The sequence below is a fragment of the Culicoides brevitarsis genome, chromosome 2 (genome assembly GCF_036172545.1).
Source record: "Culicoides brevitarsis isolate CSIRO-B50_1 chromosome 2, AGI_CSIRO_Cbre_v1, whole genome shotgun sequence".
NCBI classification, from domain to species: domain Eukaryota; kingdom Metazoa; phylum Arthropoda; class Insecta; order Diptera; family Ceratopogonidae; genus Culicoides; species Culicoides brevitarsis.
Genome location: NC_087086.1, coordinates 14,260,505 through 14,285,386, shown reverse-complemented (window position 1 = coordinate 14,285,386; position 24,882 = coordinate 14,260,505). Strand labels below are relative to the sequence as shown.

At 27.5% G+C, this 24,882-nt stretch overlaps 4 protein-coding genes across 11 annotated transcripts in view; 2 read left to right on the top strand and 2 right to left on the bottom strand.

The window, feature by feature from the left end:
- Nucleotides 1–1,005: 1,005 nt before the first annotated feature.
- On the bottom strand, nucleotides 1,006–5,284 carry LOC134832628 (ribonucleoside-diphosphate reductase large subunit). Its single transcript, XM_063846719.1, has 4 exons — nucleotides 5,105–5,284; nucleotides 4,934–5,022; nucleotides 4,453–4,630; nucleotides 1,006–3,377 (listed from the first exon to the last, which is right to left on the bottom strand). Exons 1-4 carry the CDS (start codon nucleotides 5,142–5,144, stop codon nucleotides 1,168–1,170), a joined length of 2,517 nt encoding a protein of 838 aa, XP_063702789.1. The 5' UTR covers nucleotides 5,145–5,284; the 3' UTR covers nucleotides 1,006–1,167.
- A 1,722-nt stretch (nucleotides 5,285–7,006) lies between these two features.
- LOC134831000 (programmed cell death protein 10) lies at nucleotides 7,007–8,946 on the top strand. The gene is made up of 5 exons (XM_063844626.1): nucleotides 7,007–7,243; nucleotides 7,359–7,539; nucleotides 7,598–7,730; nucleotides 7,788–7,952; nucleotides 8,557–8,946. Exons 1-5 carry the CDS (start codon nucleotides 7,169–7,171, stop codon nucleotides 8,639–8,641), a joined length of 639 nt encoding a protein of 212 aa, XP_063700696.1. The 5' UTR covers nucleotides 7,007–7,168; the 3' UTR covers nucleotides 8,642–8,946.
- An 8,235-nt stretch (nucleotides 8,947–17,181) lies between these two features.
- On the top strand, nucleotides 17,182–21,207 carry LOC134831967 (rac guanine nucleotide exchange factor JJ). The gene is given in 5 exon segments (XM_063845821.1): nucleotides 17,182–17,408; nucleotides 17,695–17,947; nucleotides 18,010–18,318; nucleotides 19,604–19,875; nucleotides 19,877–21,207. Coding segments are annotated over 5 exon segments (2,139 nt in total). The 5' UTR covers nucleotides 17,182–17,223; the 3' UTR covers nucleotides 20,997–21,207.
- A 1,489-nt stretch (nucleotides 21,208–22,696) lies between these two features.
- The window catches only part of LOC134831940 (sodium/hydrogen exchanger 3), a 31,227-nt gene continuing 29,041 nt past the window's right edge, over nucleotides 22,697–24,882 (bottom strand). For 4 of the 8 annotated variants that reach the window (XM_063845782.1, XM_063845781.1, XM_063845778.1 and 1 more), the window contains exon 19: nucleotides 22,700–24,023. In XM_063845782.1, the coding sequence (XP_063701852.1) occupies nucleotides 23,681–24,023 (343 nt within the window). In that variant the 3' untranslated portion in view covers nucleotides 22,700–23,680. Of the gene's footprint in view, nucleotides 24,024–24,882 lie in introns of all 8 variants that reach the window. The other 4 variants (XM_063845784.1, XM_063845783.1, XM_063845785.1 and 1 more) reach the window with 4 other exon arrangements.

Sequence of the window (24,882 nt, the reverse complement as noted above, 5' to 3'; positions counted from 1 at the left end):
TAAGGGTAATCGTGTCTTTTTTTTATATAATTTTGAGCTTCCGATCATATGTTGGCCTAGATCATGATTTTTGCGTCATAATTAGGTCATTATTTTTTTTTTTATTTTTTTTTAAATTTTTTGACTGAGAATAAATTTTTGATAAAATTAAAAAAAAAACATTTAAAAAATTAAATTTTTTTTTTTTTTTTTTAATTTTTTAAATAGTACAAAACTTTAATTTTTAGCAGATTATATTAAAATTAATGACATCTGGCATAAAAATATCTTAATAAATTTATTACTTAAAACTTGCTTAATTAAAAATATTTATTTTACAGTTTTATTTTTTTAATACAAAAAAATATAAAAATTTTCGAAAATTTAAATAAAAAAAATATTGAAAAAAGCCAAAAATAATTGAAAATTTTTTTCGTAAAAAATGAGCGTAAAAAATTTTTCTTCAAAAAAAAATTGAATTAAAAATTAAAATAAAATAAAATTAAAAATATTAAATAAAAAAAAAATAAATAAATAAAAAAATAGATAAATAAATAAAAAAATAAATAAAAAAAATATAAAAAAAATTTAAAAAAATAAAAAAACGCTTTAAAACTGAGGTTAAACTCGTTTTGAAAAATTACTAACTTGAAAAGTTTTTCTCCTAACATCTAAAATATTTTTAAATATTTTTTAAAATTGAATTTCTCGCCAGAGGATCTGTTGAAGTAAGAAATTATTTAATTTTTAGGACATTTTAAACCAATTTCGAACAAAAAAAAAAAAATAAAAAATGTCAAAACTTTCATTAAAATTAATTTAAAAGTCAATATTTTCTTAAAGTCAAAATAATATTTTTAAATTTTTGGTGAAAAGTGTTCAATTTTGTAAATAAAAATCTCTTAATTTCCATATTAATGCATAAAAATATGGCATATTTTAATAGATTTTATTGAAAATTTTACTTTTTTATACTGCTTGATATACTTCCTTCATTTAACTTCCTTCAGAAACTTTACAATTGAAGAATTTTTGATTTACTTTATTTTATTTTATTTAATTTTTTTTTGATAAGAAAGAGATCTCTTTTATTGTATATAAACTTAAAAATCTAAAAGAAAATCATTGTTTTGCATTCGAAAAAAAAAATCTAAATTAAGAAAAAAAAAATTGCGAATCGAAGCCAGCTTAAGATCCACACATGAGACACTCGTCCTTGTTCTCCAACGAGCAAGTCATCTCCGCCATACGTCTCTCACGTTCCGCATAATCTCCATTTCCATTTGTTGCTGCCGCTGTCGATCCATTCAACTCCTCTTTCATGCTCGCATTGCCATTCGCCTTACTCGGTGTCGATTGCGCAATTCCATTTCCATTCTTCGTGGGCGAGTTCATGCTGCGATTTGCGTCAGTCAAACGCGTTTTATCGACGGTAAATTGAATCGCATTAACAGCCGGCTTCGTACGGAGGTAATACATTCCCGTTTTAAGTCCCAATTTCCATCCGTAGAAATGCATCGACGTCAATTTTCCGTAATTTGGCTCCGCAATGTGAATATTGAACGATTGACTTTGATCGATAAAAGCTCCACGATCTGCCGCCATTTGAATTAAGGTCTTTTGCGAAATTTCCCACACAGTTTTATACAAATCCCGGATGTGTTGAGGGATTTTTTCGATATTTTGGATGCTGCCATTGTGAGCGATGATGAGATTTTTCATGTCATCGTCCCACAAATCGAGTTCCGTGAGGTCTTTCAGCAAGTGATGATTGACAACTTGGAATTCGCCGGACAAGACACGTCGATTGTAGACGTTGGAAGTGTATGGCTCGAAACTTTCGTTGTTGCCCATGATTTGAGCCGTGGATGCAGTTGGCATGGGAGCCACCAATAACGAGTTACGGACACCATGTTGGGCGATTTTTGCCTTTAATTCGTCCCAATTCCACAAATTTGTGGGTGTCTTGTTCCACATTTCGTATTGCAAAATTCCCTTTTGCACGGGACTTCCTTCGTAAGTTTCGTAAGGACCGAATTTTTCCGCCAATTCACATGATGCTTCAAGAGCTCCGTAGTAAATTGTCTCAAAAATCTGCTGATTCAAGAGTTTAGCTTCTTCAGATTCGAATGGGAAACGCATTAGGATGAAGGCATCGGCGAGACCTTGAACTCCGATGCCGATGGGACGATGGCGCATGTTGGAAACCTTCGCTTCGGGGATCGGATAGTAGTTGACGTCGATAATTTTGTTCAAATTTTTCGTGACAATCTTCACAACTTCCTTCAATTTGGCAAAATCGTACGTTTTGTCGCCTTTCACGAACATATTCAATGCAACCGAAGCCAAATTGCAAACGGCAACTTCGTCTTTTGATGAATATTCGACAATTTCCGTACACAAGTTGCTGCATTTGATTGTTCCGATATTTTGTTGGTTACTTTTTCGATTGCAGGCATCTTTGTACAACATATAAGGGACTCCGGTCTCGACTTGGGACTCAATTATCGCAAACCACAATTGTTGGGCATCAACTTGCCGAATAAATCGTCCTTGAGCCTCGTAGCCTGTGTAAAGTTTCTCAAATTCCTCACCCCACGAGTCTTCTAGCCCCGGGCAGTCATGCGGGCACATCAAGGACCATTTTTCGTTGGCTTCCACGCGTTTCATGAACAAATCCGGGATCCACAAAGCATAAAACATGTCACGAGCACGCACTTCCTCCTTCCCCGTGTTCTTCTTCAAGTCCAAAAACTCGAAAATATCGCCGTGCCACGGCTCCAAATAGATCGCAAATGCTCCGGGACGCTTATTTCCGCCCTGATCGACATAACGAGCGGTATTATTATACACACGCAACAACGGAACAAGTCCATTGGAGATTCCGTTCGTGCCAGCGATGTAACTTCCCTTTGCGCGAATGCAATGAACATTCACCCCAATTCCGCCAGCTGACTTGCTAATCAAGGCGCATCGCTTCAAGGTGTCGTAAATGCCTTCGATACTGTCGTCGGTCATCGTAAGCAAGAAACAAGACGACAACTGGGGACGAGGCGTTGCGGCGGCAAATAAAGTCGGCGAGGCATGCGTGAAATAACGTTCAGACAGGAGATTGTAAGTTTCGATTGCCGCGTCGATATCTTCGCCGTGGATGCCGACAGCGACACGCATCAACATGTGTTGCGGACGTTCAACGACTTTTCCCTTGATTTTGAGCAAGTAGGAACGTTCCAGGGTTTTGAAGCCGAAATAGTTGTAGCCAAAGTCGCGGTCGTAGATGATGGAGGAATTTAAGCGATCGGCATTTTCCATGATGATTTTGTGATGGAAATCGGAAATCATGGGGGATTTTTTCTTCAAATGCTCGTTCGTGATGTTGTACAAGTCATCCATGGTTTCTATTGAGAAAAGAAAAATATAAAATTTAATTCATTTTTTTTATAAAAAAAATTAAAGTTTTTGACAAAATATTTAATATTTAAGTTTCATTCAAATATTTAAATAAATTGAAAACAATGAAAATAAATAAAAATAAATAAATAAAAAAAGTTAAAAATTTAAAAAAAAAATATTAATTAAATAAATATTTAATTATTTTTTAAAATTAATAATTAATTGTAAATGTAGTTTTATGAATTAAATTAAAATTTTAAAATGCATTTAAATTAAAAAATAATTATTTATTTAAAAAAATTTTTTTTTTAGAGAAAAAGAAAATTTAGATTAAAAAAAATTATTAAAATTAAATTTTATTAAATATTAGTTTTTCAAAAAAAATAAAAATAAATAAAACAAATAAATAAACGAAGTTTTTAAGATCTTTAATGCTTTTAAGCTATAAAAAATTAAAAAAAAAATTGTCTATTTATTATTAAAGGCGAAAAAATGAATAAAAATTCGATTTAGAGGGTAAAAGGTAAAAAATTATATTTCAAAAGATGCATTTTTGAACATTAAGTTTAAGAAAAAAAAAAAATAAATATTAAATAAAAAAAGGAATAAATATTTTTCTGAGAAAAATAAAATACTTTTCAAAATTAAAAAAAAATATATATATTGAGCTTTGAACTATATTTTTCTGAAAATTTGCTATTTGAAAAAATAAGAAAAATTTTTGTTAACAAAATGTACAGAAAAATTTTTTTCATTTTTAGCATATTTATTGTAGGCTTTTAAAAATTATTAGAAACGTTAAAAACCAGTTTTGAGCAATTTCCATATAACTTTTTTTAAATTTATTTCATTTGTAATTATTAATCGATTATAAAACTCAAAAGCTTTAAAAAATATTTTTTTGTGGATTTGGAGTCAAAATTTGCTCAGAAATTTGCAAAAAAAATACATTTTCTAACAAATTTAATTTTTTTTTCAATTTTTCTGAAAAAAATGACTTTTTATCTTTTTCTTTTCATTTTTAACTCAATTTTGTCAAAAAATAATTAACCAAATAAAAATAAAAAAAAAAATAATTACCAGAAAAACTTTTTTTCGTCTCCTTATGCAAATTGGAAACCGCCAATCTGGCAGCCAAAATCGCGTAATCCGCATGATCCGTGGTCATCGTGGCAGCAGTTTCTGCAGCTAAATTGTCCAACTCTTGCGTCGTCACGCCGCTGTACAAGCCGTTGATCACCTTCAGTGTAATTGCAACCTTAAATGGAAGACGAAAATTTTTTAACGTCTTTTTCTTCGGAATTTCGCAATAATTCTACGACGACAAAGCACAAAACGTCGGACAGATGTTCAGGTTTTTTTTTATCGTATCTACGACTTGTACGTAAGGTACTTGTCTATTGTTCGTAAAAATTGTGCAACATTTACAAATAAATCACGAATTCAATAGAATTTTGGACTATTCATACTTTTTTTTCTTTCTTTTTTGCGAGAACAGGTAGAAATCACATTTTTATTGAAATTGATTGAAAAAAGATCAAAAAGATGGAAGAAAACTTACCGGATCAACAAATTCCATATTGAGCCCATAGCAGAGCTTCTGGATTCGCGACGTGATTTTGTCGAAGTGAACAGGCTCCTTTCGTCCATCTAATTATCGGGAGGAAAAATGAAAATTCTAATTAGATTTCTTTGTTTCCAGAAGGCAGTGAAGTGCATCGCATCTACTTACCTCGCTTAAAAACATACATTTTCTGGGCTTTTCCTACCATTTTTACACTTTTTGGAACTGTCGAAGGGTTTTCTAACAAATTATAACAACAAAATGACTGAATTTACGGGAAATTATCGTCAAAAATGCTTTAAAACTGGAATTACGTCTCACTTTCGGTGGTTTGCCGTGTAAAGTGGCTTTTCCCGCTCAAATTTCGAGTAAGCTGACCAGATATTGTTACACTCGACTGGGGACACATACTTGAGAAATTTTAAAAATTTAACTCTAAAAAGTTAGTTAAATTTTTAATTAAGGCTTTCGATGAAGATTTTGGGAAAAAAGTTCCAAATTTTATCAAGCACTAGTCATTGACCCAAAGTATTTAAAAAAATGAGAAAATTTAAAATTTTAAAAATTTTGATATTTTTTTTGAACTTAAAGCTAAATTTAAAAAAATAAAAACAATTTTTTGATAAAACCTCATAAATTTTTCGGTAAAAAATTTAGGTCTAATTTTATTTCAGGCCTTAAAACTTACTGATTTTGATTTAATATTCTTTAAATCTTCAAATATCTCGAAATTTTTGGACAGTTTGAAAAAAGATAAAAGATCCATAAAGATAAATCCAATAAAACTCAAATTTTGCTTCTAATTTCTAATCGAAGCTTTTTGTAATGTGTCATGTTAATCGAATGATTTGTAGAAAATTAAGAAAATTTTCCAAATAAAGCGTGTAAGATATTTATTAAATAAATCGCATTCTTTTCGGGATTTTTTTTTTTTGAATATTGCATTTTTAACTTTTTTGGGTTTAATTTTGCTCTTTAAAAAACGGAATTAAATATGAAAATATTTAAATAAAATATTTGGAGTCTTCACAATGAGTGTTGAAACTGTTGAAATTCGAATTTGAATTAAAATTGTTGAAAAGTTTGTATGGAATTTTGTTTCAACAATTGTTGGAAATTCCAAGACGATTTTTTGGAATTTTGACAGGAGATGTCAAACGAATATTGTTTAAATTTTCAGTTATTTTTAGTTTGCTGGCACTTTTAAACCATTTATGACGATATTGGGTCGATACCAGAATTCTAAAAAATATATTTTATTAAGTCGCTCACTTTTTAGAATTTCCAACAATTCCAATTTAAGTAAATTTCAACACTTCATTGTGAGGAATTGTGAAAAAATGAAACAAAATATGAAAAAATAGCTGAAAAAAATTAAAAATTTTAAACTCAAGAACAGGTCAATATTTTTAAATCTTTAAAGTATCGAGTAGTTAAAAAATAGTTCAATTTCGAACAATTTTCCAATAGTTTCTTACATCAATTTGAAAAATTATATGAGTGATAAAAAATTTTTTTTAGAATATTCAACATTTTTTACGAAATTTTTCATTTGAAACTTTGAATTGTTAATATTTTGATATATTTTTGAAAACATGCAATAAAATTTAAATTTTTAAAAAAATTTCATACAGAAGATTTTCTAAAAAAATAAGAAAAAAATTAATTATTTTTAAATTTTGAAGCTTTTTATTTTTCAAAAAAAATTTAAAATAATGAAAAGCTCTAAGAATTAAAATAATTTTTTAAATTTTTTTCTAGACTTCTGGTTACTCTATTAAATTGAGATGAATAAAAGTGATAATGTTATAACAGTCATATAACAGTATCACTTTCATTCGTCTCTCGGTTCCGATCAATCGGAATGGAAAAATTCCGATCGTTCACTCCGATCGAGTTAAATCCGATCGACGTAAATCGAAAACTCTCTCATTGGTTAATTTTTAAATGAATCGACCAATCACAGAACACAGCCCATTTCACAATTGCAAATTTGTGACAGCCCCGAGACACAGGCGGCACAAATTTCTAAATGTGCGCTGGACTTGTTCATTCCCGAGTTCATTTCCGAGTTCATTTTAAGGGAAAGTTGTGTGAAGGAAGTAAATAAAAATTTGCCAATTTTCGTAAAATCCGTAGTGAATGCGAGACCAAAACCACCAAATTTTGCGTAGATAATACAATCCGAGTGCTTCTTCAACGAGTAATCCGCCACAAATCAGCGACAAAGCAATGACTATGGGCGAAAATTCCGTTATAATAAATTCGCTAACTTGGCCAGCAATCATACGACCAATTCTCACACAGGTAAACACACAGCGTTAATGGTGTTGTTGACACTTTTTTTCGTTTGTTGCACGACGGGTTTTTCCGGATTTTCCTCTCATTTCACTCGCATCTCTTTTGCTTTTTTTTTTTGCAGCTCGAACGACACGATGTTGTTGCGTCGCAAACATTGCGAGCTGCTTTGCTGAAGGCAGAACAGAGTCAACCAGGCGTAGCGCATGACCTTGTTATGGGAATCATTCGGAAAACCGAGCTAAATAACGTCAACATCAATGAGGCTTTGTTACGTTTACAGGGTTCAGTATCGGAGACTGATTGTGAGTCCGAAAAATTACATTTTTATGATTTTTTTTAAATTTATTTTTTCATTTTTAGTGATCGAGTACCGTTTAAACCGATCAGAAGATGCATTCCAGGAGCTTAATAAGAAATCGGCAGCACTCAAACGCATCTTGAGTCGCATTCCCGATGAAATTACCGACAGAAAGACCTTTTTGGAGACAATAAAGTAAGAAATTTTGATAAATTTTGATCAAAATTTATACAAAAAATTAATTTTTTGCAGAGAAATTGCAAGTGCCATTAAGAAATTATTGGATGCAGTTAACGAAGTGGTTGGATTTATCCCAGGGTCGTCTGGGAAACAAGCAGTTGAGCAGCGCAAAAAAGAGTTTGTCAAATATTCCAAGAAATTTAGCACGACACTCAAGGAATATTTCAAAGAAGGACAGTAAGTTACTAAAAATTTCAATTTATTTAATTAAATTTTTATTTTTTTTTCGAAATTTTAATTGAATTTTAATTTTAATTAATTTTTTTTAAACATAATTTTATTTAATTTTTAAATGAATATAATTAAATTTTCTAAAATAATATATTTTTTCAACTAAAATTCAATTTAATTTCAATTAAAAATAATTTCAATTTTTTTAAAAAATTAAAAAATCAAATCAAATAATAAATTTTAATTAAAAAAATTTTTGTTTTAAATTTTCCAAAATAAATATAAATAAATTATCCCTTAAAAAATAATTTAATATTATTATTAATATTTAATTATATTTTTCAAAAAAAAAAAAAAAAAAAAAAAAAAAAAAAAATTTCCAAAATAAAATAAATAAATAAAAATTAAAATAAAAATAAATTTCAAAAAAAAAAATTTAAAAAAAATAATTTATTTTTTTTTTCAAAATAAAAAAAAAATAATTTATTAAAATTAAAATTAATTAATTAAAAAAATTAAATTAAATGAAAATAATTTAAAAAAAATTAAATCTAAAAAAAATAAATTAAAAATTATTAAATTTTAATAAAATTATTTTTTTCTATTTCAGAGCGAATGCAGTATTTGTCAGCGCACTGTACTTAATCCATCAGACAAATCAAATAATGGGCACCACAAAGAGTAAATGCGAATAAATTCCGTCACTTCCAACTCGTAATTTATAGTTAAATGTTAAGCGGAATGAAATTCTTAACTTTTTAGCATTTTCTAGCCAAAATATTCGTAAATATTATGAAGATTCGTTTAATTTTTGTCCTCTTATCACATACATCATATATATTTATCACTTGAAGTATTTTTGAAGTTTATTACTAGATTTTATTATTATTGATTAAAAAAATTAATATATATATTGAGAAATATTTTTAAAATGAGGAGATTTCTATTCTATTGGTAGGTTTAATTTGTTACCCACAAAAAAATTTTTCAAATGAATTAATAAAAAAAAAATCTTATACAGAAAAATTTTTAGTTTTAAAATCCTGCCTCTGACATAATTTTCAATAGCAAGGCCATTTCGTCTGTTGTAATAATCGATTTAACGTCATAGCACCGCATTCGTGTCGTGTCCATGGTACGAAATTTGCTGTATTTTCAAGCACGTTCATAAAAAGAGCAAAAAACTGTAGGTCACACAAGTTGTACCACAGGAAAAAAAAAGTTGTTTTGCGTTTATGATCGTCGTACAAGCAAAAACGTTTGAGGCAACAATTTACAAAAAACGACGGGAAATGCACTTGCACTTTTTATGGCGGAATGTTTTTAATGAATGAATGAAATTTCGATGCTTCCAAATTTTATTTATTATTTCAATGTGGTAAGTCATGCATTGCAACTACCGCTTTTGTGTTTGTTTTGTTATTTATGTGGAAAGTGTGAAAAAGTTTCACCTTCGATTTCCTCGCGATGCAGTTTTTGCTCAAATCAAACATAAACGAGTCGTTGCTAAATAGAGGTAATTTTTCAATATACATTTTGGGTCACAGGTGACACAAATTCTGTGGAATTACATCATAAAACGCACAAATACACAAGATTCCAGTCAACTGCCTTTTCTTCTTTATCTCCATCTTCTTACACCTACGAGAGTAGATGCATTGAATCGAGTCGTCTCTCTGTGTATGTTCATTAATATTTTATGAATTCATTGATAATAGTCACTTATACACCTTCTTTTAAACTTTTTTTTTTATAAAATAATAAATACGATCTAGACATGTTATTAAGTGAATTGACAAATATTAACGCGAGTGTGGTATATGTTGTGAGGTGTTTCTTTTTATGTTTGTGTGCATTTAGTGTGAATGACATCATTGAGAATATATTAAATTTAAAGAAGTTGCCTACTCAGTTGGTATGGCGTTAGGATTTTTTTTTTTCAAAAAACTTAGAATTTTCATCTTCTTCATTTTTTTCAATTGAAAACATTAGAAAAAAAATTAAAATGGTTTTAAAGGATTTAAAGTGTAGTTGCCTGGTCCTTTATTTTAATTAATAAAAAAAACTGTTTAAAAAAATTAGCATTCCTTATCGAAAAAAATGACGTGAGCGCATTTTTTATTGTTTTACGGGCTGAAGTAATTTTTTCTTCAACTTCATTTGTATGTTTAAGTTTCTCTTTTTTCACAAAATAAAAGTAAAATTTTTGTTAATTTGAAATTTGTTGATTGAAATTGATATTCAGAGTAGAATAAGGTTAAAATTCAAGTTTTTGTTTGTTTAAAAACTTGCTTGATGGGTTCCAAGGCATAATATTTGCTGATTTTTAAGTTAAGGACGGATTTTAGTTTTTTAGATAAAAATATTTAAAATGTAGTATTAATCTAAAGCAGTGAAAGTCTATCGATTGAAATCGTTGCAAAGTTGTCAATTAATGGATCTTGGTTTTTTTTGTTGTTATTTTCCATCGCAGAATATTTTCAATTATATGATGTGGTTTCTTGATGTTTTTAAAAATTTTCTAGTTTTACTTAAGTTCACAACCAATAACATGTCGAACAATTATCGAAGCATGGGCTTTGATAAATTTTTTTCTGAAGAATCAGTCCAGAAAATAACTTTCTATTGACGTTGCTTGGTTTTTTGACCCAGGTTTTACATTGAGAACCCTTCTATTCGTTTCAAAATAATTTGACTTTTAAAAAAAAGTCCTCTGCAATAACCATGCGGTTCTTTCACTGGCCAAGCGAGTAGACATCGTTTCTTAGTGTTTCTTTTGTACTTTAAGATAATTAAAGGTATTTTGCAAGTCCTAAATTTTTCATATATCATCTTCAATTTTGTCAGCTTTTGCCAGAGTCGGCTTTCTTTTCTCTTTCATTAAGTCCTCGAAAAGTTGAAATTTTTTTAAAGGTCTTTGTAATAAGTCGTTTATTTTCCTGAAATTAGTTGAAATCTAAAAGTTAAATCTATTATCAAGAATAAAATTTACTTACCAAAAAATCCTTTCTAAAACAGACAGACCCTAAAAAATTCTTCATTCCTTTTCAAAACGCGCTAAAAACTCACAAAACATCAAACCACCACACACTCGCGTCTCGTCACTCATAAACGATACACCGGTTAATGAATCACTCGTTTTCCATTCATTTTGTTGTCGTGGTAGTTGCCGTTCATGAATTCAACACGATTGAACAGAATTTCAGTACCGTCTCTGCCGTGCATCGAATCACTTGTTCAAGTAGAACGTGTTTTTTTCTTCTATTTTTAATACTGTTACGTGATTTCGTTCTTTTTTTGTTGTTGTTGTTCTTTCTGTGCGGTTGAACCAATTTTCTTCAGCTTTTTTTTTGCAGTAAATATATTTATTTATAAGAATATCATAAATAACACTGCTCACAACAACTATCTTACGACGACAAAAAGTGCACAAGATCGCTCAAGAGACAATTCTAGTTTATTTATTTTTTTTTATGTGAATACGAATTGTTCTATTGAAAAAAATTAAACAAAAAAGAAAGTAAATAATAAATATTTATTAAAATTGTTGAATAAAATAAAGAAAAAAAAATAAAACTAAGTGAAACAGCTAAAATTAGTCTGGCGCTGCAAGCAATAAAATAAAATTAAACAAAAAATAAATGAGAGATAATTTTTGCACGTAGAAATATTTTAGAAACAAGTAAGTTCAATATTTGGTTGTTTATTCAAGTATCTCTACAGTTACATCTAATTACTGCGCGCAAGTGAAAATTCGCATATTTTTAACCGTAAACGGAAACTTTTCACACATGTTTCTCTCGTTTGGTTTTTCTTCACTTTCATGGGTCATCTAACACATGCCGACAGAGACAGAGCGTGAACGCGACTTGGAAAAATTAAATCAGTAACGCACAAAAAAAAAATGCTTGGAAAAGAAAGTCATGTTCCATACATGTCAAAGCGCGTTAATGATTACAAGATGAAAATCGCTTAAAATAGAAGTTAATTAATATTATGGTAACGTCTTCAATTTTTTTTTACCGCATTTCGAAGAAAAAAAAGTGTTTTTAATCAGGGATTGAAAGTTTCTTATTTAAAAAAAAATTCAAAATATACACTGGGTATAAATTTTAAAATGTACACTGGGTACAAATTTTTAAATATGCATTAGGTTGAAAATTTTAAATGTCGATTGGGAAAGATATTTTGGGTCAAAAGGTTTCCCTATCCACTTTTAAAAATTATCATCCCAATGCATATTTAAAAATTTTTGCCCCAATGTGAATTTTAATAGTGTTGACCCAGTGCATATTCAAAAATTAGACCCCAATGTACTTTTTAAAGTTTCTGCTTAATGCATATTTAAAATTTTTTGCTTCAATTCGTATTTTGAAAATGTTGACCCAATGGAAATTTAAAAATTTGACCCCAATACACATTTTAAAATTTCGTCCTAGTGCATATTTTGAAATTTTTTTAAAAGAAATATTTAAAATAAGTTTAAAATCGAAAAAAGGTACTTACATTAACAATTCTGTAGACGACAACTTTCTATATTTACTTTTTGTCTCTGCTTAGATTAGTAGAAAAACATGCGTTGCAAACATTCCTCTAATTCTTAATTATAAGAAATGACGATGAAAAATGATTTTATTGAAGAAAATTAACGTGCGCGTATTTTTAATGATTTTTACACCTGGTTTCTTTTATTTTTAGACCAAAAATCACGAGATATTTTTTTTAAAATGAAATTCACTTCAAATATCAAAGAATTCGATGTCACTTTGTAATTTATAAAAAATGAAAAATGAACTTTTCTAATAAATAATTAATTCAATATAAAAATTATTAATTCATCGAGTCGTATTCGGTCATTGTCTCATCTATCATGCGAACCGAACCAGACTTCGAACGAGTTACAAAAAGTCTAAGGTATCTTTTATTGATGAATGAATAACTGATGATGACGTGAACTCGTGTTTTTTTTGTGTTTGCCGGATCGAATTTTGTACAGATCAAATATTAATAACAAATCGAATGAATTGTATATTTCATCGAAATACGAAAAAAAAACTAGAATTGAAAAAACAGATGATGATATGATTACGGAATCGTGAAAAAAATATTAGACACATTCGTTCAAAATTTTTGGATCATAAACAACATTCATCATATCTCATTAAGTTAACGATAATTGTACCGGGCGCCCACACATGGTACCAAAAAAAACAAGAAATATGACAAAAGCAGACAAAAAGTACAAAGGAAATAATTTTATAGTGTAAATAATTTAAAGTTCTACCGTCTCACGAATAATTTATGAAATTTGTCAATGACCTGACTTTTTGTCGGTTCAAAAAAAAATCTTTTGTTAAGCAATTGACTTCGACTCGTAACAAAAGTCAGAAAAGTGTGATGTGCTAAAATCACCTTTTATAACTTAATTAATTCACACTCGATTGTTTATTATTAAGACACCACTCACTAACATGCGGACATGGATAAATTTCCATTTTGGAAAAGGTGTGGAAGACAGAGCGTGAATTATTCAAATTAGCCGCACAAATATGGGTCTATAGGTGATAATTTTATCTATTTTTCTTTGTCATTTTTGTCCAAACAAACAAAAAAAAAAGATTCTATTGGGATTGTGTAATAACGTGTTTTATTTACCCGCTTTCCTATCTAAATGACTTAGATAAACAACGACAATCAATTGGAAGAGAGAAAAAAAAGTTGAGTAAATGAATTGCTTGTAGTACCTCTACATTTATCTTGTTAATTCCCATAAAATACATGACTCTATTAAAATTAAAACGAAATGAATTTTCAAGGTCATGCGAGTTTCTTGGTATGATTTTTGTCGGTTTCTCGTGGTCGACATGAATTATGAGGCGAATAAAAAGTAATTAAAGTTTACTTTTTTGGGTTATTGTTTTTTTTTTCGAGTTGGAAGAAAAGAAGCGAGACTCACTTTTAAGACAAGAAGTGAGACTTTAAAAAAAGCAGAACGGAATTTTAAATCACGTTGAAAATATTTTTAAAAAATTTGTTGATTGAATTGCATCATTTCAATTAACACATTTTTTTGTAAATTATGAGGTTTAAAATTTTTTGATTTTTTTATAATTTTTTTTTAATTCACTAATAAATATTTTGATATTTCTCAAAAATCATAATAATAATTTTTGACGAATTTTTCTTAGAAATAAACATTTTGAATAACTTAAGAAGAAAAATAAACTAGAAGAAAAATATTTCGTAGAAAAAAATTTTTAAAAAAAAAATTTCATGAAAAATAAATTAAATTAAAAAAATTTTAAAATAAATGAATTAAAGAGTCTAATAAAATAAAATAAGACAAAATAAAAAAAAATAAAATAAAATAAAATAAATATAAAATAAATCATACCCAACAAAAAAAAGATAAAATTGAAAAACAAAGTCACGGAAAAAGTGAAAAATTATTTGGAAATAATTTAATAATAATTTGATAAACTTTTTTATATAATAATAAAATAACATTTAATTAATTAATTTAATTTAATTTTTAATTATTTTTTTATTAATTTAATTTTAAAAATTAATTTAGCATTGAAAAAATAGATAAAAATAAAATAAAAAAAATAAATATGTCAAATTTTTCGATTTCGCGGAAACGAGTAAATTTTCTCACATATTTTTAATTTTGTGTGACAAAAAAGCGCCAAAAATTTCCATAACAAAAAAATAGAAAGTTCAAATTTGTCATTTTAGTAAATATAAATATAAATAATTCTTTCAAAAACTTGCTTTTCTAAGTAAATTGTCTCACAATCGCTTCTTTCATTTCCTGACTAACGTGAATGCCACTCGAAAGACAAACAAAAGAGTAACCATGTTTCTTTACATTTCATTCCACATCAACAGTGAATAACTCAGACAGACAAGAAAAACAAGACAAGAAAGAACGAGTAGGTGACAAACTATTAAAGTAAATAATAATATGTCGTTATGCAAAGGGACAGGAAAATGATTGGATTGACATAATGGAATGCAAATTATTTAACGTCGTCGCTCGTTGTCGTGTTATTGTGACATAACTTCCACCGAACGATCATCTGTGTCTCGAAGCTGCACCGAAATACGTTACAGTTAACTAAAAATAGGACGTAGGTGGTTCCCTTTGTATAAATTTTACTATTTTAGCTTGAAAGAGTAACAAAGCCCTTTTGTCGTCTCGCAAAGTCATTAAGAGAGCCACAAAAGAAATTAATTTGGTCAAGATAATCAAATTGAGTTTCGACATCTTTATTACTTCCATTCTGCTATCAATTAATTGAATTGTGGTCTACGACAAAATTATCTCTCTTTATTCAGTTTTGTTTGTTAATGCAACTGTATTTGTTTGTTTGACACAAATTAGTTCAGTCAATTATTAAATAAACTTCGTCGTTCGGTTAGCACGTTCAATATAGTGTTTAACCTACTGACGATGATGACCGTCATTTAATGAAAGGAGAGGTCAATGTCATCTTTTGCATCATTTTTTTTAAAGGAAAGATGCGTTAAGATTGTTTTTTTTAGAAAAAATGATAAAAATATATTAAAAACTGCGCAAAAATTGAATAAAAGCAAATTTTTTAATGTAATTGTAAAATTACTTACAAGTTTTGTAACGCTTTAACTCAAGTTTTGCTTCAAGAATTTTTTTGAAGTTTTTTGTAGTTTGTTAATTTTAGTCACGAAAAGGTTTTGCAAGAGAAAATTTTATAAAATCTCTCAAATAAATGTAAATTTTGTAATTTTTTTTATAATGTATGAATTTTTTTCTTATTTTTTTTATTAAAATAAAATTCATAAATTTTTTAACTTTTTTTTAAAACATAAATCGAAAAAATTGACATTTGAAATCTATTGGTGCATTTTTCTTAAAAATATTTAATTTTAAATATTTATTTAAGTTATTTATTTAAATTTATTTTTAAATTTATTAAATAAAATATGATAAAATATTGATTAAAATTTATAAAAAAATGAATTAAAGTTTTTATTAAAATTAAAAAAAAATAAAAAATTTTTAATTTTACGGTTTACGTTACAAAATATTTTTTGATTTTTTACCGTTTAATTTGAGTAAAATCTTTATTTCTTTAATAAAAGTCGATAGTTTAATCATTAAATTATTCAACTGAACACAAAAAATGTTTTTAAAAATTTAAATATTTTTGACATTTTTTGGAATTTTTTAATTGAAAAATGACTGTTCACGATAAAATCATACAAAAACAAAAGAAGTTCTATTTTAAAAGACGTTTTCTCACGTGCCAAAAACAATGATTTTCAGATTTTGCTTGATTTTTCTCCACTTTTCAAATTTGAAAATAATATCAACCAAAATTAAATAAATCAACCAAAATAATAAAATTAATTAAATAAAACAATCAACGTTTAAAGTTTCAAAAAAAATGAAAATATTAAATTTATTCGCTTAAAAAAAAAAAATAAAAAGATGCACTATTTTAAAAATTATAAAAAAAATATGAATTTTCTAAAAATCAAAAATTAAAAAAAAATTTATTCAAAAATTCAAATTTCATTTTATTTAAAAATAAAAAATAGTTCAAAAATTTAAAAAATAAATTTTGATAAATTTTGAATTTTTAATGAAAAATAAAAAAAATCAATATAAAAAAAATTAAAATGGTTTCATCGTTATTAAAAATATTTTTTTTAAATCTGTAAGCAATTTCAATATTTTTTATAAATTTAAAAATATTTTTTAATCAATATATTAATGAATTAATATAATAAAATTAATTTAAAAAAAATTTACCAAAAATTCGTTTGAACTTTTTTGAAATTCCCATCCAGTGAGAAATAAAAAGAGAAACAACGTCATTTCCGTGTACTTTTCTAATGTTTAATTTTGTAAAAAATGTTTGCTGTATGCAAATTAAAACGAGACTAACTAAACAATAGACAATGATGATGAAAGTCAATTAGAGCTAATTTATTCAAGTACGTGTCTCAACTTCTCAAAAGCGCTATGCGCCTGTCCATTAAACTTACAATTCAAATTTTTTAATCGACTCACTTCGGCTTTTAATCATCAAGTTCTCAAAATTTAATAAGTTTCAGGTGCCTTTCCGATAACTACTCACAAAAAATATCTTATCAGTTCATTTTATTTCCACCTTATCACGGAACATGTCTAAACATTGCGATAATTTTGTTTGAATTTTGTTCATTTCAGTCGAGTTGCGGTGTCCAAATGACGTAAAAAGGGGACTTTAACTCGCGGAAGTAGCAAAAAATGGGGAAGGAAACTCAACAAAACGGCTTCGGGATGAAACCTCACTCAGTTTACGACTATCCGGAGCACCTGAATCCGTTTTATCAGGATGAAAATCACAAAAGATTGCGTTTTTGGACGCTCAAGAAGGGCAAAGACGGCGGAAAGGGGAACAGCTTCAGCATGAGTAACTTGAGGGATTTGTGGTAAGATTTTTTTTTCACGCAAAAACACTCCTTGATTACATAAAATGACCGTCGCAATGTGATGCAATATCGACTTATTTGGAAAAAAATTCTGATTTTTATTTTTTTTTTTGATGACATGATTTGAAAAAAAAAATTTATGCATGAAATCATCGAAAAACCGTTTGGTATTCAAGTCGTTTTTGCTCAAATTGCTTGTAAACGGTCGCTTTTTCTTTATTAAATTACTCTCGTTTTGCGTGCTGTCATTTTTAATATTTTTTAAACTTTTGTTGAAATTTATTAGGGCATTCAAGACGTTCTCGCTGAAGAAGAAGTCATCGACACTGGGCATCAACAAGACATCCGAGTCGCCGCCTCCGCTCCGGAAGTACGGCAACGAGCGCCTGTACGACTCGAACTACAATACCTACGATTCGCGGTATCGCCAAACGATTGGAGGGGGCGGCGGCAGTACAACAGACGTTGCATTTGAGCGAAACGCGCCTTATAGGGCGACAGTGACGGGTACCATGAATCCGCCGTCAGCGAAAAATTACGTAAGTAACGTCAAAATTTTAACAAAAAAAATTATTTTTGATTAAAACTCAAAATTTTTTAGGACACCCAAAGTGATATTGTCTTCAATCGGCATGAATCCTACCGTCATACCATCCAAAATGTTCAGAAATCGAGAAATAATCCGTCGTCGGTGACGCCAGTGCTGAATCAACGTCGCATGCAGTCATCCGTGTCGCAGAGCAGTTTGAGAAGTACGAATCCGTTCGATGATGACTATGAAAACAATGAAAATACGTCGCCAAATCAGCAAGACACGATTGTGGAAAATGGCGGAGTGCTCAAAGGGAGTGCGAGACGTCCGTATAAGAAGAAACGAAGAGCGCCGCCCCCGCCGATTGTGCAGCAATATGTAAGTAAAGGATTTATTTTAAGCTTGATTTAATTTTTTACGATTAATTTAAAAAAAATTAATTTAATTTAATTTTAATAAAATATAATTTTCATTTTTTAAAAAATATTTAAAAAAAAATTAAAATATTTAAAATTATTTTTTAAAAAAAATTAAAAAATAAAAATATAAAAAAAAAAAATTTTACCTAAATATTTTTTTATAAAAAAAAATAAAAAAAAAATAATTCTAATAGGAATTAAATGGCTTTTTTAATTTAATTATTTAAAAAAAACATGAAAAAAATTACAAAAATTATTTAATATTTTAAAAATCATTTTCAAGAATTTGTTTTAAATTTAATATATTTATTTTTAAGAAATTATTAATTATTTAATTAAGTAAAATTAATTAATTAATTTTCCTTTAAATATTTTTATTGTTTTTATATTATTTTTTTTTTGCTCAAAATTTTAGATAAAATGAAATTTTATAGTTCATTGAAGTTTATATTTTAATTTTTTTTAAATAATTTTATAATACAGTCGTGATTTTCGCAATATTTTTATAAAATAATGTGAAAAACGTTGAATTTAGTGAAAATTTTGAGTTATTGACTTTTTTTTATTGATATTTCGTGATTTAATATGTACATAAAACAGGAAAAAAACAAAAACTGTCAGATTTTGTTCTCAGTACAGCAAATAAACACATTTTTAACATAAAAACAAACATAATAAACAAAAATTAACATTTATGACTTTCTAAATTATTAAATTAAAATTGTTTTAAAATCTAAATTTTTGATAAAAAATAATTCAATTAAATTAAATTTGATTTTTTTATTGATTAAAATATTTTTTTATTATTTTATTTTATTATTTAAATAAATTTAAGCCAATTCGTGTTGAATAAAAAAAATATTTTTTTTGTAAAATATTAAAAAATCGAAAAAAATAATTAAAATTATTATTATTATAAAAAAAGTAAAAATAATTAATAATAAATATATTTTTGAACAAAATAAAAAATATATAAAAATAAATTAAAAAATATAAATAAAAATATTTTAAAAATTAAAAATTTAAAAAAATCTCAAATACCTAATAATTTTAAAGTTAAAAATATTTTTTTTTAATTTTTTATTATTACTTACAAGCGCGCATACGATCCGTATGTCCGACGAATAAAAGATTTTAAGGAAACGATAAGTAATAAGCTTGAAAATCTAATTAATGAGTACGAAAATTCCCCTTTTAAAAAACAAAATCTAACAATTTTCCAATTTTTTTCTAATCCCAAACAGGTGCCTGTCCTGCCGCAAGAATCTGGTGCATCCAATAACCTAAAAATCGACGAGGTTGAATTAAAAATCGTGGAAGAAGAGACCCCAAGTCGGCAGGAAACGCCCGCCCGAGATGATGATCTTGCGACAATTCGAATGATCACGGCTGAGATCGAAACTCTGTACAAAGACTTGGAACGAGAGGAAGAAAAATTGAAAATTTCTGAAGAAACTGCAGCTCAAACGGTCGTCAAAGAACCCGAAATTGTGGAAAAAGTCGAGAAAAAAGTCGAAAACTGAAAAAATTGTCGTTCACGAGGAAAAAATCGAAGAACCAGTGGTCATCGTTGATCGAGTGGAAGTCATTCACATGCAACGTGCCGAACAACCAACTATCGAAACGCGTGCGGAAACGCCAAAACCTGAACAAGAACCTGCCGAGGAAGTTGAAATAACGCAAGAAACTGTTACCCAAACAAATGCCATCGAAATGCGAGTTCACGAGGAAAAGGAAGAAGTTGTCGTTGAGCCGCACGTGACTTTTAACGAAGTTAATGACGTTCATATCATCCGAGAACCGTCGGTAGTGTCGTCAGTGACCACAAATCAGTCTCCGGAACCATCTCCGGACCGCGAACCCGAACAACAGCAAGAAATCCTCCAACTTCACACAAAATCTTATCGCATCGACGAACCTCTGATGATCGTCGAGCCTCCCACGAGACGCGATTTGGATGAACCCGTGCCATCTACGTTCCCCCGACGCAGCGAAGGGTCCGTAACCGCCTTCGAAATCAAATATAAACAACTAAAAGACGGCCCGGACTCGCGTTTCATGCTGCAACGTCGTCGATCGCTCAAGGAAAAGGAACGCAAGGAGTTTATGCAGCGCGCCCTCAACCTCGATCGGTCCCAATCGGTCGACATTCGACGAAATCTCGACGAGGAATTCGAAATTTACAATCATTATCACAACGGACACGCAAACGGCGACAAACGACGTTCCGTCAAAGAGATAATCGAGTCAATTAATCGCAATCAGAGCTTGTTGCAAGCCACAAACTACACGCCGCTCAACGGAAAATACGATTACAACAATGTGGCAGCGTCTGTGACGCCAAATAACACGCAGAAACCAGTTATTCCGCCAAAACCGGCAGCAACAACGACCAAAATTGACGAAGAAATTGTCGAATTGAGAAATCCCGCGTCGCAAAATGGACGAGGATCGTATTACGACAACGTCCCGGAAATTTTGGAACAATTACAAGAGCAAGCCGCCACGTTTCAAAAGTGTAAAACGCCGCCACGGAAGGATTTTGACTGGAATCCGGTCCCAAAACCACGTAGAAGTCGAAATTTCTCCGAAGAACGTGAAATTCCGAGGAACGAGGGCTTGAAAGAGTACTATTGAAGTAATTTTTTTTAGCAACGAAAGCCTAGTCTACCCGATTATTAAAAAAAATCACCAAATATTAACTTTCTGTGCTTCATAGGACGCTAACAACTTAGATCAGTAAGACTTTAAGGGTGCAACTTCATGTTTAAGTGAAAAATATTTAATGCCTATTTATTGGTTTACTTAAAAAAAAAAAAAATAAAACAATCAATTTAATTAAAATAACGATTTTTTTCAATTTTATTAATTTTGTAACTTTTTTTTCCTTAATTGAGTAAGTATCTAACGACCTTTTTTTATTTGCTAAATTTTGTAAGTTACAATTTACCCCTAAAATTTAAGTTTTTTTGTTTAGTTAAACATTTTTCTTTCCTATAATAGTAATAATATGTTCTTTTTTAAGTTTTGGTAACAATATTCTCAGTTAATACTCATCATGGACTTCATAAAAATGAAAGTTTTTCCTCAATATTTGTTTTTTTTTTCTTCTTCTTCTTCAGATCCTAGAGACTCTGTGATAAAAATATATTTTTTTTTGTAAGTTCTATTAAGTATTTAGTAGTTTTGTGAAGTTTAGGTAGGAAGTTATCTTTGATGGGAACAGTGTTGTTGTTAAGCTTTTCATAGTTTTCATATTTAGTCAGGATTTTTGTACCGGATTTTCTTTTATGATTTGATAGATTTTTTTTTCTAACTAATTTTTTTTAGATAATTAATGTTTTTTTAAAAGGAGAAATTTAAGTTCATGGAGCTTTTCATTTTTTTGTCAATTTTTTTTTAATTTCAAAAAAATAATGTTAATAATTAAATAAAAAATTTGAATATTTTTTTTTTAAATAATTACCTAGTATTAATAATTATTATTTTCAATTATCGATATAGGCGAAAAATGAAAAATATAATAAAATAAAAATTAAATAATTAAAAATTAAAATGAATTTAAATTAAATTTATTAAAATTAATTAATTAATATTTGATATCCTTAAGAATTTTCAGCGAATTTTAAAATTTTTGAAGGAATTTCTATCATTTCTTTAAATTTTTCTCAGAAAAATTTTCAAAATATTTTTTTAACTTTAGGTATTCTTTTACATTATTGAAACTTATTATTTTTATTTAAAAAAATAAAATAAATTTAAATATATTTTTTTTTAAATTAATAAAATTAAATTTTTAATTATAAACCGATAATTTATTTCAAGGAAGTGTAAAATTAGAATCAAAAAAATGATTTTACACATTTTAATTTTTAATTAGATTTTTTAAAAAATGTAATTATATTTTTAATGAATTTTTGCCTAAAAATAATAATTTATTAATATTAATTTTTTAAATAAAATATTTAAAGTTAATAAAAAATATTAGATTAAAAGTTTTCAAAAATTTAAGAAAATTTTTTTTCTTCACATGTAAATTCAATATTTTATTTAAATCGTTAAAAAAAATATTGAAAAATTATTTTGTTTATTTTTAATTAAATTTTGAAAAAAAAAAACTGTAAATTCATTTAAAAATTGAACAATATTTTAAATGAATTTAAAGAATTTTTTTCGAAATTTAATTAAAATTGAATAAAATAATTTTTGCATAATTTTTTTTGTAATCATTACTATTTTATATTTAATCAAAAAATTAAAATTAAACAGTGACGAGAAAAAATATATTTTTTTCAAAGTATATAAAATTCTTAAAAAAAAAATTAAATGCTCCATAAACTTTTATCATTCATAAATTCTCATTTTTTTTTCAACTAAATAAATTCATAAGATTCCAATTTTTTTCATCAATCAATTTAATTAAGGCTTTATCTAATTTTCCGTTTTAATTTTTCTTTTTTAAATTAATTTTTTGGTCAATATCTAGGATTGAAGCGACCGAGTATGTCGAAGGAACATCTACACAGGAGATGAAACAAGGCCCAAAGTTATTTTTTTTAATTCTTAGACGTTCATTAAAAAACGAAGAAACGACATCCATTAACTATATAAAATATTCTATTGTCTTCTATATATGCGTGTCTCATTTTTCAATTTTTTTTTTATTAATTTTTTTATTCTTTTAAGGATAGTTCCTTCGGATGGTGTCTTTGTTGAGTGCCTTCCTAATTATTTTTTTTTTACAATTTTACAGGCTCACATTTTGAGTTTTTAACTTTTTTTTTTTAAATAATTTAACTTTTATCACACATTTTTCAATTATAGGCTTTATCGTTTTTTTAGTATTTTTTTTTTCTATTACTTGTCTTGAGTAATTATTCTCTAGTTTTTTTTTTATTTAAGTTTTTTATGTTACACTTTTGCTATGTAAAAATTTTGCACCAGAAAATTTTCTCAATTTCCCATTTTTATTAGTCAGTCAGTCCTTCTGGGTGCAAATTCTAAAGCCTTCTTATTAAAAATTTTTATTTTTTTTAATTAAAATAATTGTTTTAAGAACAAATATTAATGAATGCAATAAAATTTTACATTACTAATAATACTGAATAATTTGACAAGTTTATTTTTTGTAAGTTTATGTAGGAATAAATGTTAAAAAAATTAAAATAATAAAATCATAAGACCCTTCGTTAAGTATTAATTAATGATAAGTAAGATGTAAATTGTGATTTTGCGACAAAATATCGTAAGATTTTCATTTTTTTGATTAAAAATTTTCAAAAAACAAAAATAAAACAAAAATATAACTAAATAAATATTTCTCAGGATATTTTGCCCTCGTCATAATCTGCATCGTCTTCGGATGAATTCTCGTCCGTGGATGTGCTGGCGAGCAGTGAAACGCCCGGACCTGGACTCAGGCGTGATTTTTTCGACTTTGGCGTGCCCTTGCTCAGGAGCGGTTGTTCTCCGCCGGCAGAACCGGTGTCGTCGTCTCCCTTTCCTCGATCACTATGATGATTTCGTCGTCCGTTTCGCGAATGTCGTCCTCCGATGCCGCTACTGCCGCTGCCGTACGAACTGACGGGACTCGTGTTGTCGGGCTCCCATTCGTCGTGCTCTTCGAACAATGGTGTTTTGCAGCTCTCCTCTGGGATGGTGCTGCTATTGATGTGAAAATATTATTTTTTTTTTTATTTTTATTAAAATTATTTTATTTTTATAGATAGATATGATAATATTGTGTATGTTTATTATTAGAAGAAGGAAATAATAGGAAAGAATTATTTATTACCTTTTTTTACGTTATACTACTAGAATTACATAAAATTCATGCAAATTAAAAAAAATCGTGCAATCATGCAAAATATTTACAAAACTAACTAAAAAATAATAATTTTAATTATAGAATAATTTTTTCTTTAAACTTTTTATTAATTATAATTAAATAAGTATTTTTTTATTAATAATATTTAACATTCTTATATTTTTCTATAAATATATTTAACAACTTTTAATACTTTGTGCTGCCAATTACCAATCATTAGTAAAATATAACAATTAAATTTTAAAATATTGCTGCAATAAATTCGTTCTTTACTTTCATAATACTTTTTTTTTAAATGTCTTCGGTGATAAAACTTATCTTTAATTAATTTTTTTAATAGCTCTAAAAGTACTTGTCAACTACAAGTGATAATATTGCTCTGGTAACAACTTTTTTTTAAAATAATAATTAAAATTTTTGTATTTTTTGTGCTTAATTAATCATTACTTTTATTATATTTGCAATTGTTTTTTTTAAATAAAAATAAATTATTAAAAAAAATAAATAAAAATAATAAATATATTTTTTTTTAATTTTTAAATAAAATAATAATTAAAAAAAATTATAATTTAAATTTGAATTATATTTTTTATTTCAAAAATAGAAAAAGAATATTATTTCATTTTTATTATTTTTTTAAAACGTTAAAATAATAAAATTAACGATTATTTTTATTTAATTTTCTTTTAAATTTTT